General features: G+C 45.1%; 1 protein-coding gene across 6 annotated transcripts in view; it reads right to left on the bottom strand.

The window, feature by feature from the left end:
* Nucleotides 1-4,849: 4,849 nt before the first annotated feature.
* KCNK10 (potassium two pore domain channel subfamily K member 10) overlaps nt 4,850-15,735 on the bottom strand; it is a 118,608-nt gene continuing 107,722 nt past the window's right edge. For all 6 annotated transcript variants that reach the window (XM_033107972.1, XM_033107971.1, XM_033107975.1 and 3 more), the window contains exons 5-7: nt 12,193-12,379; nt 7,989-8,131; nt 4,850-6,093 (exon numbers count right to left, since the gene is read on the bottom strand). In XM_033107972.1, coding sequence (XP_032963863.1) covers nt 5,470-6,093; nt 7,989-8,131; nt 12,193-12,379 — 954 coding nt within the window. In that variant the 3' untranslated portion in view covers nt 4,850-5,469. The remainder of the gene's footprint in view (nt 6,094-7,988; nt 8,132-12,192; nt 12,380-15,735) is intronic.

Genomic DNA, 15,735 nt, shown 5'->3' with positions numbered 1-15,735 from the left:
CAGCCCTGGAATCGTTGTGCTATTCCAAAGTTTCCACACGCATAATTAACAGCATCCACTATGCCAAATTGAAGTCACCTTTGTTTCAGAAAGTTACCATTGTTATTTTTTAAGGCCATTGTTAACTAGCTCTTACATTATACCACCAAAAGCTCCCTCTGCTCACACAACCACTGTCTTTGCCCACAGTTGCATCATAACAGTGAGAAAGAATAGACCCCACTTGGAACATTAGTGGGATGCAGAAAACAGAGACATGAAATGCAATAGTGGCTTTTTTTCTCTCTCTCTTTTTTAGAAAGTCTCTGCAGGCTTGTTTGTTTGCCTGTGCCTTTCCCATGGTTTGGAAACCATGGTGTACACTGGGTGGTTTACATTCTTACCCAAGCCAGTGAGTGAAAACCTGCCCTACCCAAATTCTGGCCCCATGCTCACAAAGTCCCCAAACCAAGCACACAAATAGATGAGCGGCATTGACTCAGCCAGGAAATTACATCGTCTCAGAGGGAGGCAAGGGGGTACTTTGCTAACGTCTAGCACAACTAGGACTTTCAACATGGAGTGGTCCTCACAGAACCCAAAGCAGCCATTTCTTGTGTATGTATGTGTTCGTGTGTGTGTGTACATTTGTGTCTGACTGAGGTGTCCATAGTATATAAATTCATGAAGTCATCAAAGGGAACCTTTACTACAACTGACTTTCAAGTAGCAACAGCTTAAAATTCTTTAAATAGTCTTAACACCATGCAAAAAATGCCCGCACGGCATGGGTCCTCCAAGCGACAGTAAGGGAAGAGAGAGTGAACCTACACGGGGCACAATCCTAACTTAGACACCAGGCTCTCAAATACATCTGGCCTCCATCAATCACCCAGAAAGCAAATCCCGAAGAGCAGGACACTAAGCTCTCAGGCTGAAATGAGTGGGCCCGTTAGTCAGTACTCACAAATCCAGCTAACAACATTCTTAATAAGTTTAAGTCACAGACCAGGAAGTTTGGTCAGAGAACTGCAGAACTGGAGGGGACATTGACAATTATCTGTGTTCAGCTCCTTTGATGTGCTGAGGACGTAACAGAGATATAGGCAAGGGGACAGAGGTGCCCACCATCAGAGACTAGGCCTGTAGAGCACAGCCAAATAGTCCCAGTCACCCTGGTTGTAGGCCAGGGACACCCCTACCTACACACACATGAAGGCCCGACCCCCAAAGTGATCAATTCCTAGAGTCATGATTGGGTTAGGACTGAGTCTCTGCAAACTGTCCCTTGGCTCTCACCAGTAAACCTCCAGACCAGTTTTGAAACAAAACTTCAGGATCTAATTACCAGGTGAAGCAAAAGACACTGCCCACTAAAGAGACTGAGCATGCACTCTTTCCGTGGGCAGACTCAACACGTCTACTCCAGGTTTATGGTGGGGAGGGGAGTGCAGGTTGGAAGGGCAGGGCTGCGCTGTTGGGCATTTAGAATTTGCCTTATCCACATGTTTTCTACATGCTATTTGGCCCATCTTTAAAAAGCAACATTCGGGGCCAGCCCAGTGGCTCAGGCAGTTAGTGCTCCATGCTCCTAACACCGAAGGCTGCTGGTTAGATTCCCACACGAGCAAGTGGGCTCTCAACCATAAGGTTGCCAGTTCGATTCCTCGAGTCCCGCAAGGGGTGGTGGGCTCTGCCCCCTGCAACTAAGATTAAACACGGCACCTTGAGCTGAGTTGTCGCTGAGCTCCCAGATGGCTCAGTTGGTTGAAGCGTGTCCTCTCAACCACAAGGTTACCGGTTCAACTCCCGCAAGGGATGGTGGGCTGCGCCCTCTGCAACTAGCAACAGCAACTGGACCTAGAGCTAAGCTGCGTCCTCCACAACTAAGACTGAAAGGACAACAACTTGACTTGGAAAAAAGTCCTGGAAGTAATACACACTGTTCCCCAATAAAGTCCTGTTCCCCTTCCCCAATAAAATCTTAAAAAATAATAATAATAATAAGTACCATTCCAGCAACTCCAAAACCACTGGCCTCCCCCACATCTTTGCTTGTACATCCAACGAGCTGTCCAACCTTCTTATTCCCTCAGTTTCTCCTTTAGAGATTATAGTTTGTCAGACATTTTGCCCAATATTAATAGATCAATCTCCATAGAGGGAGGGCTCTTCTTTGATTTTACTTCTCAGGGCCTGGGCCCCATCTGTTCCTGGGGAGTGGGTTACATTGGACATTTCCCCACTATCAGTCAAGGGCTATTTCTGACCCCTTCATACTACTGTGATTTAACTCATCTGGGGAAGCGTCTATGCACACACCAATACCTGTTCCAGTCGGTACCCTGTTTCCCCAAAAATAAGACCTAGCCAGACAATCAGCTCTACTGTGTCTTTTGGAGCAAAAATTAATATAAAACCTGGTCTTATTTTACTATAATATAAGACCGGGTCTATATAATATAATATAATATAATATAATATAATATAATATAATATAATATAATATAATATAATATATAATGTAAGTACCGGGTCTTATATTAATTTTTGCTCCAAAAGATGCGTTAGAGCTGATTGTCCAGCTAGGTCTTATTTTGGGGGAAACGATAGAATGTGCAGCTTAGTGCTTTGAATTGTTTTATTCCTGCTGTATGCAGAGTTCCTGCAAGGTAAGCAAGTAAAGTGCAAAAGAGTGCTTTCAAAGGGCATTTCTAACAATACAGAAAGGGTGCCACATGCAGCCCTCCCCAAACCAAAACCAAAACTAAAATAATGAAATAATGTACAGGAAGTTCGGCAAGGTCAACACTTTAAGCCATGTTTACACAAAGACCTTGTACCCTCTTTGTAGTAGAGATCTTCTCCCCACCTCTGTATGCTGTGTCCATGAAACTAGAAAGACACACATGCACACTAACATACACACACACACACACACACACACACACACACAAGGGTGTATGACATGGACGCTATAACAAAGTCGAAAGCAGACTTTGGTCAAACAGGTTTTGAATACCAGCTCTGCCACTTTCTTGCTGTGTGCCATTGGGTAAGTTACTTACTTAGCTTCCCTGAGCCTCTGTGTCTCCTCTGCATAAGGGGTTTGCAAACACTTCCCGCAGAGTGTTGCTGCGAGGTTTCAGTGAGCTAATGCCCATAAAGTGCCTAACCTAGTGCCTGGCCCACAGAAGCCACTGGATAAATGACAGGGAAGCCTCTGCCAGATTTGGCTATAGGGTCTAGAATTTTAACACACTACTATAATGAAGGGACCGAGTAATAGAGGGTGGAAACCCCAATGAATGAGATCCATGGACAGTTTAATCAGGAAGCTTTTAACTTGACAGAATAAGAAAGTTCCAGTTATCTACCAATTGCTTCGAACACATTTCCTCAGGCTGGAATGACTTCCACAGTAAGAGCCATTGCCCACACGTGCACAGACATCACTTCTCCAGTGTCTGTTTATTGCTGTGTGGACACAGGATGTTACCAGTGAGCCACAGCTCCAGCCCCATGGAGGCATTAACCCAAACCTACCTTGGACAGGCAGGAAGGGCCTCATCAAAGTTGATTCTTATTTGGCTCCTTCCTCAAAAGCAATGCCAGAACTTTAACCAGAGCCTAGAGGTTGGGGATTGGGGGGGGGGGGTGCAGGTTGTGCTCCAATCAAGGGAGAGCTGTTCATTTTTGGAAAACGGGCAGGAAGAGGTCTGGCATGGTACCAGTGGTCAAAGATGTGATGGGTATAATTTTTCCTGGCAGTCGGAAAGCATTAGATGGGTTTTTGGAAATTTCTGCTAGTCCTATGATCTTTCCACTTATGTCTTAAGTCATGTGAAATCCCCAAAAGGTGGCATTGAGCCTGGGATGCCCAAAACCAGCAATTTCCTGCTGCTGCCAGGTCCAAATGCTTAAGTGTATGGTCCAAATAGCTAAGTCTGAACCAGTGCAGGGGCCAGCCAATTATGAAAACATCTGATGCATACACAGAATGATTGGCCTAGTTCGTATTTTTCCCTTTCTGACAAAAAGCCATTTAAATACTTCCTCTCAAATCTTATGACTAGCCATTCCCCCACTTTCCTTCACTCATGTTTTAACCTCACAGAGTAATCATAATTACCACGTGTTGGTTATTGTCTGCCTTGAAACAATCAGTCACATTGGTGTTCCAGTTGGTGTTCCAATAGCAGGTATGACATAAAGAAACAAGCAAGGAAAAGTAATGCTTTCAAAAGAAAGGAATGCCCAAACATAAAAGTAAAATATTTTAAATACTTCTTTTCAGTATTATTTTTTAAATGGCATTAATGGCACTTAAGCTGCAAGCAATTAAAACAATTCAATCTTCTTGTACGTACAAGGGTTGGTTGAGGGATTAGTTTTCCTTTTGTTTGGAGATAGCAAGACTGGATCTTGTAACTATGTCTACCCTAAGACACCCAAAAGGACAAAAAGCCCTGAGATGGAATGATGCCATGGTCCTCCTTGGTATGTCTCAGACATGCAGGATGTCTATTTTTATAAAAATTTAGGATCAGCTAGATAGAACAGCAAGCCACTGGCATCATGCAAGGCAATAGTTTTGGTATCTTTCCCCCTCTTATAAAAACAAGTTATAACTGAAGTTCCACTAGAAAAGTGAACATGAACATTTCAAAACCAGTTTATTTTCACCAATGCACCCACTGAGGAAAATGCATGATTTTTGCTTGTAACCATGCAGCCGTTGAGGTTGAGTTTTCACCAATGCTTGCAAGTTCGTTTGGACCACCTACCCTTTTGAGAAAGACAAAATTCAGTAGGCTTCTGTCATTGGTTAAGGTGATATCCACAGTGTGATGTTTGCAATTATTTTTTCTTTTGTAATGAGGAAAGCAATTGCACCTTTTAATATGTGTGCTCTGGTCTGCTTCCAACAAATTCCACGTGCTCTCAGGTCCCATGGACATTCATTTGGAGCTTAGAAAGGCTAGCTATGCACTGAATGGTTTGTATCAAAATTCAAGCTCAGAGCAACATGCCAAAAATGTCAACTCTAACCCTAGTTACAGGTACCAGTTCACCCGCAATCTGGTCCCCTTGTGCATGTGTGCATATATCACTAACGGTAGGTTCAGGAAATGAGACTCCATCTAAAAGACACACCTGTTCCTTTCAGAAGGCTGGTCTAAGGAATAGCTGCCCTTTTCTATGTGCCATGGCTGGGCGGCGCTGCACAGGGGACAGCCTTGCCACCGAAGCGCGCTTGACATTGGCGGCCATGACCAATGTCATGACCAATGGGAAGTGGAGTCCTTGTTGTTTGATTCCTTTTGGCAGAGCGAGCTTTCTCGGTCGTTTATGGCACAGTGAAATATATTCTTCAATGCTATGTAATTTCGGACTAACGAGAAATCTGTTTAAGGCACGTGTCTCAGGGTGAGTATTAAAAAAAAAAAAAAAACCACAACGCTTCATCAAGTCCAATGTCCTTAACACTTAGTTTCTGTCTTCAAGTAATGCGTTGTTCTCGTGTTCCCTGTCTTTGGTGTCCGTGGGGACCATCCCGTTCTCCACACCGGCCTGCGGCTGGATGCACTCAGTCAATATGGCCGTGCTGGAGTGGTCCGAGTTACACATCTTCTCCGTCTCCTCCTCTTTCTTCTTCTCTTCGTCCAGGGAGTAATTCCGGAACGTCTTGTAGATTTTCTGCACATCCTCGGGCAAGGTCTTTTTGATGTCTTTGTTTTTCCTCTTGGTGAGTTTGGAGGTGGACCCGAACTTGTTGATGATGTTGTCCTCGGAGGCCCCCTGCCCGTGCTTGTTCAGCTGCTCCGAGCCCTTCAGGCGCAGGTTGTTGGGCCGGTTGTTGATGCTCTCCTGGGACGAGGCCTTGAAGCGGCCGGCGTCCAGCGCGGCGAACACAGAGCGCTTCTCGGGGGAGAGCATGTCCAGCGAGTGGGCCCGCTGGTCCAGGCCCAGGCGCCGGCGCTCCATGCTGCGGATGGTGGCCGCCCGCTGCAGCTTGTCGTGGATCTCCACGCTGAGCCGCCGCCGCGTCTCCCGGAACTCGGCCGTCACGTTGGCCTTCCACTCGGCCGCGTGGGCCTTGATTTCCCCCACCTAGCCGAGAGACAGAAGAGCAACAACTCGCTGATAAATTCCTCTGTGCCAGAGCCCCCAGCACCCACAGCCCTGGGGGGTCCCCTGGGAAGGATGGTTCACGGGGAGGCCCGAGGCAGTGGAGCACACATCCAGGGGGAGGGGTGAAATGCTACCTCTGCTGTAGACCCTCCTGTGGCCTAAACACCCATCTCAAGGTAGCAGATGACTCAAGGAGACAGGTGCTGGAGAACCCAACGGAAGTTTGAAATTTGGAGATGGGGATCCAGTCATGTGTCCACGACTTTAATTGTATGGCCTCATTCCTCCAACATAACGGGGGGTGGGGGTGGGGAACCACATCCAGAGTTTTTAGTGTCATATGAGATAAAGGCATGCATGTAGCTCAGTCCTGGACACAAAGCATGTGTTCAGCAGGTCCTTTGCCCTTCCCTGTCCCTCCAATGCCTCTATCTGGGTAGGTGACCAACCTGTCCCAGTTAGCCTGGGACTGTCCTGATTTTAAAAGGAAAAGTCCTATGTCCTAGGTACCCACTCAGTCCTGGGCCAATCGGGGCTGTTGGTCACCCTGTACCTGGGTCATGCTGTGGTCAAGTGCTGTCAGGCTTGCCCTGGTTTAAGAAGACCCTCCAAGGCACCTGGTGACCAAATTTCTCTGGTCATGATGCATAAAGGGGGCGTGTTCTGCCAAAGCCCACAGAACATGCTTCTTTAGAGTGAGGTTTTGTGGGAGCAGCAGTACCCAATTTCAGGGCTCTTACTCAGCAGGCAAATAGTACCCGTCCTGTGCTTTCCTATACAGATGAGCAACTCAGATTTTTGCACTGAAGAAAGTCACTATTTATATTGTTACTCTCTCTTTCATTATAGCTGATTTTTGGCAGGTGAGTTAGCTATCTGGGGCATCAGACTGGATGCAGACTGCATTGCCAGTGTCTCTGTAAGCCAGGAAAAGGAACATTGTGCCCAGGAAACTTTCTCCACTCGGCGACTTTCTCCCGGGGCCTTCTACACAGAATGACCATAGTCTGGGAAGTAAACAGTTGCCCTTAAAGAGGCTGTCCCTCTTTTTAGTTCCTTAGTTTTTATCTCCTTTCCTTTCTTTACCTCTTCCCTTCTCTTTCCCTTGCTGCCTCCTTTCTTATTTCTTTTCCTCTCTTTCTAGAAGAACTATATGGACTTTTTAGAAAAAACTCATGAAATCTACCTTTCCTTCTTATGCCTTCCTTTTCTTGCCTTTTTGTAGGTTTCTGTGCACATTTATATGAGGGAGTAAAGATTGCATGCCCTTGGCCACAGGGATATACTTATTTGTACAGACCAGACAACCAGAAGGGGACACAGGTGAAAGGAACCCCTCAAGGACACTTATGCATGGCTGGCCACCATTCAGTGACTTCAGTCTCCTACAGAATGGGGAAAGACTGGCATTCAACTGCATTCCCATACAGATCCCAAGGCCTGTACACCTGAAGGACAGGCCAGCTTTTCCAAGCTTTTTATGAATTTTTTAAGCCTCCCCCACATATCTACTGATAAGGGGCAATCGCACACTTCCTTCAACATAGTCTACGACTGCTATTTCTTTTTTTTTCTTTTCCTTTTCTTTTCCTTTTCCTTTTTAAAAATAAGTTCTTGTTTACTAGCCTTTCCAGGATCCATTGGCTGGTAGGTAAGTGAGTCACCTGCCAAATTTTCTCACCTGCCAGAAAAAGATCCAAAAATAACTGCTATTCAATCTAACTTGGCTTTTAGGTAATGATTCAAACCCAGGAAGCCTTAGGAGCCCACCATTTAGTGAGAATTGCTCTAGCCAATAGAACAGAGACAGGAAATTCTTGACATGATCTCATCTGATCTCAAGAATATTCACAGAATCTGGAAGGGGGTCCTACCTCTTCTTTTGTCTTTTTGGACAGAACCCGTAGCCAATCTCCGATCATACTGAGGACAGCTGCAAAGTAGGCAAGGCCAACAAGGATCCAGAACCACACTAGGGGCTTATACCACTCCCGGTAATTGATGCCAGCATTTCCCCCTGAAAACAACCAAATGTTACTTTAACCAGGATCTAGCATATGCTCTTTGCAAAACAAACATATTCTGGTCCATGCAGCAGAGATGTCATCATCCCACCACCATCTAACACTTAACTGTTAGGCCTGCTGTATACAAGATGTGACAGGGGTTGGAAGGCAAGGAAAAGATGTGTGCTGTTCCTACGGGAAAACGACTTGTGGCTTAACTTCCTTTAATTCTTGACCACTAACTGTCATACCCGTAACAAAAATATGTCAGTGGCCCATTTAATCCAACTATTCTCAATCTGAGGTTGACAATGAATGACTTGAGCTGGAGGACAACAGGTCAGGTCCAGTTGTCAATTTTTTTCTTGAACTTCTTTCAATTTAATAAAAATATTATGAAATATTTCCAAATGGTTTGAATTCATGGAACTACTTCCTTCCTTAGTGCACATGCATTTACCAAGAGCTGAGTGGATGTGTGGAAGTAAAATTAGACTTAATGTCATTCCTGAGACTTTGATCCCGTAATAGTGATTTAATGCTGAGGGATGTTTACATGATGCAAATCCAAAGGATCAATTAGACTGAGTAATTAGAATTACCATGCTAGAACTGAAAGGGAACTTCAGGGCCAGCTAGTCCAATCCCTTTATGTTATAAATAGGGATTACAGGAAAAATCCATCAAATGAAATTGGCTAGTTGTCTGATTGCATCGACTGGCTGTTCAGTTGAAAGGACCAGTCATTTATTCAAAATAATTAGCCTAATTTATTCTAGCTCTCCCACAGGCACTGCCAAAGGTAGCCATGAAAAATAGGTTCCAAGCCCAGCCCCCTCTCCTAAAGAAGTAAGGAAGCTCCAGGAAATAATTGATGCTGTTCACACTCTGAGAGAGGCATTGCCCGATGAACTAGGCAGGTGGCCCTTTCTAAGACAACCGACATTAGCGGTGGATTGGTAATTATGCTACTACATGAGTGATGACTAGACTTTCCCACTGGGCAATGGTGGTAACCTCATCTAGCATCGCCAAATCCATACTGAGCCCTTATGTTATCAATAATACCTCCCAAAGCAGCTGGGCAGGCACTGTGGCCTGTGGCTCTTCTCCATGTGACCGAACCCACTTTTCAGTGCATCCCATGAGGTCTCAACAGCTACTGCCATTTCTTGTTTATTTTTTATAAAGAAAAAAGGGTTTTGTCTTTGTTCTTTTTCTTTCATTGTAATGTATGCCTTTTATTTTTTTTATCTTATTACACTTACTCGTGTGACATTACATGTGTTGGGGTTAATAACATTATGTTGTTTTCAAGTGTACAATTCTATAATACATCATCTGTATATTACATTATGTGTTCACCACTCAAAGTCAGTTCTCATTCCATCACCATATATTTGACCCCCTTTATCCTTTTTTAGCCGCCCCTCCCTTTGGTAACCATCATACTGTTGTCTGTATATACCAATTTTTGTTTGTTTGTTTACTTGTTTGTTGCTTTCAGTTTTGTATCCCACATGAGTGAAACCATATGGTTCTTGACTTTTTCTATCTGACTTATCTTAAAATCAGAATTCCAAACATTGCTAAAGGCCTCTGTGGCCAGCCCCTCAGGTGTGGTTTAGCTGCCTTTTTTCTTTTCCCTTTTAAACTCTCCCCTGCAGCTTTCTCTAGGATATACCATTGGAATTCCTGCAACATTAAGTGGTTTCTGAGGTTCATTTTGTTTCTGCGCTAGACTAGAAAACTGCAGCTTTCTCCTTGGAGCTATCTGAGAGTAAATATTTACCTTAGCCAGTCACCATCACCCAACAAAGATTGTCACTAGAGTGCGCTAGCGAACAAAGCGATAACCACCCTCCTGTGTCTTCTGTATCAGCTGCTTGCCCAGAATTCGGAGGTCTGTGTGTGCTCCCACTCGAGGTTGTGAAACGTTGGAATGTTGCCTGGCTGTCCTAAAGCAAGCCAGCTACAAAATAAACCAGCACCTAATCCTGCGTGGTAATCGAGGTCCTGATTATATTTCTAGTACAGCTGATACTGTGTTAAATCACAGCAACCATCAACTCTTGCCAATATACCTTTTTAAATGATTGGGCATCCTTCCCTATCACTGCCAGAGTATTGCCAAAAGGTTGTGACACACTCCCACTCTTTTAAGGCACGCATTCTTCAGACTGGTCTACGTAAGCTGTAGAAGCTGGGGCTTAGAAGGGCCTGGCGTGATCACATTCAGCACTGTGAACCATAAGAAAGCCCTGTCTGTGGAGACCTCAGGACAAGGAAATGTGGCTCTGTAATCAGCAGTAAAGAAGGGAATTAAAATAGTGTCCTGTCTGTGACTGCGGAGGTCATGTTCTTACTGGGTAAGTAAAGATAAGGTCAAGTGCGAGTGTGTGCTAAGGGCTCACTGTCCCTGGTGTCTAATAAGAAGAAACAAAAATCATAAATCCTTTTTAAATCTCTTATTCCCGGGGCGGTGCTATTTGTGCCCAGATTAACAGGTTGAATTGAGCAGTGTTAGAGAGCAGGCAGGGGTTGTCACAAGTGTCCTCTAACAGTCCCCCGGACAGCCCAGGGTGAGCACAGAGTGCTCTGAAGCACAGCCTAGGGCCAGTAACACTTTGGGGGAACTTAAAGACGTCTGTGAAATAGTTCTGAACGCCACCTGTCATTACAGCATCAAGCTCCACTGAGTTTTCCCACAGACCAGCTCTGGAAGATGCTAAGGAATGAACTGGACAATCGTTCATCTTACTTTGCTCAGTTTCTCTGTGGTTTCTCTCCAGAGCTTCAGGCCTCTAATCAGACGGCATCAGGTGACTTGCCCCTCAAGGTGAAGGGCAATGGCTACCCTGCACAATAGTTGAGCACTGTGCAAAAGCAAAACTTGGGGTCCCAGGCCCCAGGATTTTTGCAAACAATTTTTAATCACTTTGACTTTGCAATTCTTAGTCCTTAGTCAATAAAAAGAAAGAAAAACAAAAGCTGGTATTTCTACAAAGCGGACATCAGTTTTCATCTGCCCGGTTGGAATAGCTATAAAACCACTCTTCCAGTTATCTTTATCACAGAATTAACAAGGAGGCACCCACACCTTTTGATGAGCTTCCACTATCCCATCCAGAATTTCCTGCTTTCCAGGTTCCCAGGACCAGACCTATACTTATGTGCACTGTCCTCCGTGGAGAAACCAAGGCACAGCGGGATCGTGTACCAAGTGAAGGACAGTCGGCCTGAGAGCTCAGCCTGCAAATGCCCAGGATGCTGCTTAACCAGGAACTGGGCAAGGACACACATACTCCACCCAAACATTCTGAACTTAGGATGGTGGTGGTCACTTCTTGAGGTAGAAAAGGATCGATTGTCTGACCTAGAGCTATCCCATTGAAAAAGAGAAGTGTGGCCTCCTTCTTCTATTCCTGCCTTCCTACCACACTCTGGGAAAGTGATCCATATAAGAAGCCAGATCTCATTTCATTTTCAACTCCCAGACCCTAAATGAAAGTGATGGTGGTTTTCTTTTGCTTCCATCAACCCAGCTCATTGGCATTTATTTGCACAATGTAGGCTGTTGCTTTTACATACATTCATGCAGAATCCATTACACTATATTCCCTCAGGGGTGGGAGGGCAGTTCTCAGCTCCTGGTAGCCAACTGAGCCCTAAGTCTGGAGGCGGGGCATGCCCAGGACAACTCTTTCAAAGATGATGGCCCTCACTTTGGTGGCATCAGGAAGCTTAACCTGCAGCTCACTGAAGGCTAAACTCTATGCTAATCTCTCCAGAGTTTCATATTTGCCACTTGCTAATATAGTCTTTATCAGTTGATTCAAGGAGACTTAATACAGAAGTCTTGGGGAGGAAGAGGCTGGCTTTCCTCACACATGGCAGAAGCCCACTGCTGACCATGGGCTAGAAATGAGCCTGTGCATAGCAGTGGGAACGCTGAGCCTTTTTCATTTGCTTCTCCCACAGCATCTTTCCTCGTGGTTTGGGAAAGCACTGCCAACGGAATATTTCCCCCACCCACAGGGGCCCCAGTGACGGGGATGCCCAGGGCACTTACCTGCCACAAAATCACCAAAGCCCACCGTGGTGAGAGTGACCACCACAAAGTAAATGGACTCCAAGGCCGTCCACCCCTCGATGTATTTGAAAATGACAGCGGGGATTGTCACAAATACAATGCAGCCGGCCAAGATGAACAGGATGGTTGAGATGACCCGGATCTTGGTCTGACTCACTTGCTTTTTCTAGGAACAGCAAAGAAGAAAGATGGGCAAGTCAGCTTTATCACCCTGGATCCAGAGACAGAGGCACAAAAGAAAATGTATTATGTCTCTGCTCTTTAACCTCTCTTTGGTCAGGGGCAGCTTTGTGAGAATCTGATGAAAGCTGTGAACCCTCTCCTTAAAAACATGCACATACAGATGTTTTCAGGTGTTCTGGGTGGTTCTCAGGCTCCATGAAGCCTGTTCATGGACCCCAGGTCAAGAAACCCCGCTTAGGTCATGCCTTGACTGTCCTTTGTGTGGTTCCCTGATGCAGCCCAAATGCTGATTCTATCTTCCTCACTAGTGCAAGCAGAATGCTTTCCCCAGAAGGGCTTCCTGCCATTTTTCAGGTGGTACTATTGACCTTCCATTAGGAGGGCCTTGTCTGGAGCTCTTCCCGCAGTGGTGGGGATGGATTTCCACCTAGTTTCCCTTGCGTCAAAATGAAATGCTGCGGGGGAAAGAAATGGCTGACCTGAGACAGGCCAAAATGTTTGGATGAAAAGAAAAACATAGCCACCCCCATCCACATTTCTGGCAGGCTGCAGGCAAGTGCTCCTTTACCCTCCTTTCCCTTGCTGAGATTGGACTTTTATAACATACTTTTCTTTTACACACACATTTTGAGCTGGTGCTGTGGTCATCATGTTTGTTGGCTATATTACCTGCAAGGGACAGCACGACAAGTCAGAACGACAGGCTCACTGTCCAAAATGGGTTAGTAGAAGCTTCAGCTCATGTCAGCTTCTAAAGGAGTCAGTAGTGAAGAGGTAGAAATGCATTTAGAATGGGAATTACACTGATACTGGGGCAAAGGAATCATGCTTATAGAGGCCAAAGCTGGACCGGAAGCATCATTGGTATTCCCCTTCAAGGCACTCAAGCTTGGCGTTGCCTGTGAGCTAAAAACTCCTTCAAGTCTTCTCAAAGCTCCCAGAAGTGGCATTGGAGATTGTCATCAGGGACCCTAGTCCCATAACCCCACCAAAACCATGTACTATCGTAAATATATTTTGTGACACCAGAGTGCGTGGGCCCTTCACATTGCCTAGATTGATTTTCTGCAAAAATACACCAAATTTAGGGCAATCGATATAGGAAATCCTTACCATGTGATCTATTTTCTAGTCTATTTTCTAGTTTTATTGGCTCCCGGTGAATTAGAAGGCAGAGAACCTAAGAATGCAGAGAGACCTTTGGATTCATAAACCTCATTTTACAGATGCAGAAACAGAAGCCAAACGGGGTTAAAAGGACTTACATAAAATGACCCTGCTAATTAGAGGCAGAGCCAAGATTAGAATTCTGATGTGATTAATTCTCACTCCAGGGAGTAATGATGGAAAAAGCTTTTCAGGTTGCTCAATAGGCTATTCACCATTTCAAACAAAGTTGCCAGAGTCTTCCCCTAACAAAAGAAACCAGCCTAACCTCTGTGAAAAACAGGCCACCCTGTTTCCCTTCTGGGAAGGGCAGGCTGAGAATAAAAAATTGTCCCTGGACAATCCGTCCAGGAATTCCTAAGCTTCAGTTATAGCCGGGACACCTGGGCCAGGTTTCCCAGGACAGAAATGGTCTAGAAGAGTCTTCTCAGATCAACCACTTGGCTCACCCATGCCAAGGCTACTCAAGTAAATGACTAGGTGTCAGACAGAAAGCTTGTTATGTTACAGTTCTGCTACCTTTCCTCCTACGACCTTCTTCCTCGCTGACTTGTGAGGAGAAACATGAGTGCTGCCTCTTCAACGGAAAGTTCCAAGGGGCAAGAGAGCTGAAAAGGAGGAAAGGCTGCGCTCATCTCTGATCACGCCTGAACAAAACCATTCAGACCTGCCTGACTGGGGTCCTGAGTCCCAGCTACATTCGATATGGCAAAATGGACGGGGCAATTAAATGAATAAGAAGAGTTATAGTGGAGAAGATCTATTTGCACGAAATCTAAACCAGCACTATTTAGCACAAAATCACACAGTTTATTTACCAGTAAGCAGTTCCAGTTCCTGGATTAATATATTCCCTAAACATTCATACGGAAGCTAAAGAAATACAATCTTTCTTTATAAAAAGAAGCCACGTGCTATGACTTCCAAGAGGGCACTCAGTATATAAAGTGGGAACAGGAGAAAATAATTTGATCCGTGCTCTTATATAGTCCCCTCCCTATTTCCTCAGAAAAGTCATCTGAAAAAAAAAAAAGATAATTTATTGATATTTTTGAAACTGCACATAAAAATACCAATATTTTCCCCATAAATAAAAGTACCATATCAAAATAAGTTACCTGAGAACCACAGGAAATGCTTTACCCATTTCATGGATTTCTATATTGACTATTATAGGACTTTGTGGGGGCAGTTGAGCCCCTCTGAGAATCCAGGAACTTATTTGTGATGAGCCTAGCTGTGTTTGCAGACATGTGCCAAAATCCAGAGCCCAAAAGGAGATCGTACCAGATCAAGTTAATCTAATTGCTGGCAATAGGAACATCCTTCCCCAACCCCCATCCCCATCTATAAATTGCCCTCCTCAAAAGCATAATGAAATTAAGGTGAATTAAATGTTTGTGAAACACTTGTGAAGTCATAAATTGGGATGTTAATGCAACTGCAAACCGACTGAGGTTGAGGTTGGCACAGGAGGGCTGCAAGTCCATAGGAAGCTGGAGACGTTCCCGGGCTCCAGGAGGTGGGCAGAGCAAAGGTGGCACAAGACAGGGTGTGTTTGGTGGCAGAGAGGCAGGTATGTAACAAGGGCTAGATCATGGTGTGTTAATCGCATTATCTGTGTTGGAGAGTTTCTCTGCAAGGTCAACAAATGACCACTGCTCACTGCCCAAGCCACCACTGTGTCCTTGGGCTTCTTCTTTCCTACAGTGATGGTCAGAGGAGGCTTGGAGAATCTAATCACGGGGGGGGGGGGATTTTAGAGACTGAAGAAATCAAGTGTCCAAGTGTCTTGCACGCGCACACGCACGCGTGCACGCGCGTGTGTGTGTGTGTGTGTGTGTGTACCCCTACTTCACTATAAAAGGAAGAGGAGTGGGTGTAAGGTTTTAGCAATATCTGCTATTCGGGACACCCATGTTTTTATTGCCCTCTAGATATAAAACAAACAAAAAACAAGTGGCTGTAATTGAACATTTTAAAATGTAGCTTTCAAGATGGAACCATAAACTATCTTACACTTCATCCAGTGATCTGTAGGCTTCTTAGCCCCATTCGCCCTGCAAATGTTCACTACTACTGTAAAAGGGTGTTTGATAACTTGTGGAGTCTCGGGCCAGACTGCCTAAGACACACCCCATCCCCACTGCTAAACAGCTGAGTGACCTCGGG

This window comes from Rhinolophus ferrumequinum, chromosome 6 (assembly GCF_004115265.2).
Source record: "Rhinolophus ferrumequinum isolate MPI-CBG mRhiFer1 chromosome 6, mRhiFer1_v1.p, whole genome shotgun sequence".
Classification (NCBI taxonomy): Eukaryota; Metazoa; Chordata; class Mammalia; order Chiroptera; family Rhinolophidae; genus Rhinolophus; species Rhinolophus ferrumequinum.
Note: the sequence above shows the minus strand (reverse complement) of the source record. Positions and strands in the feature narration are given on the sequence as shown.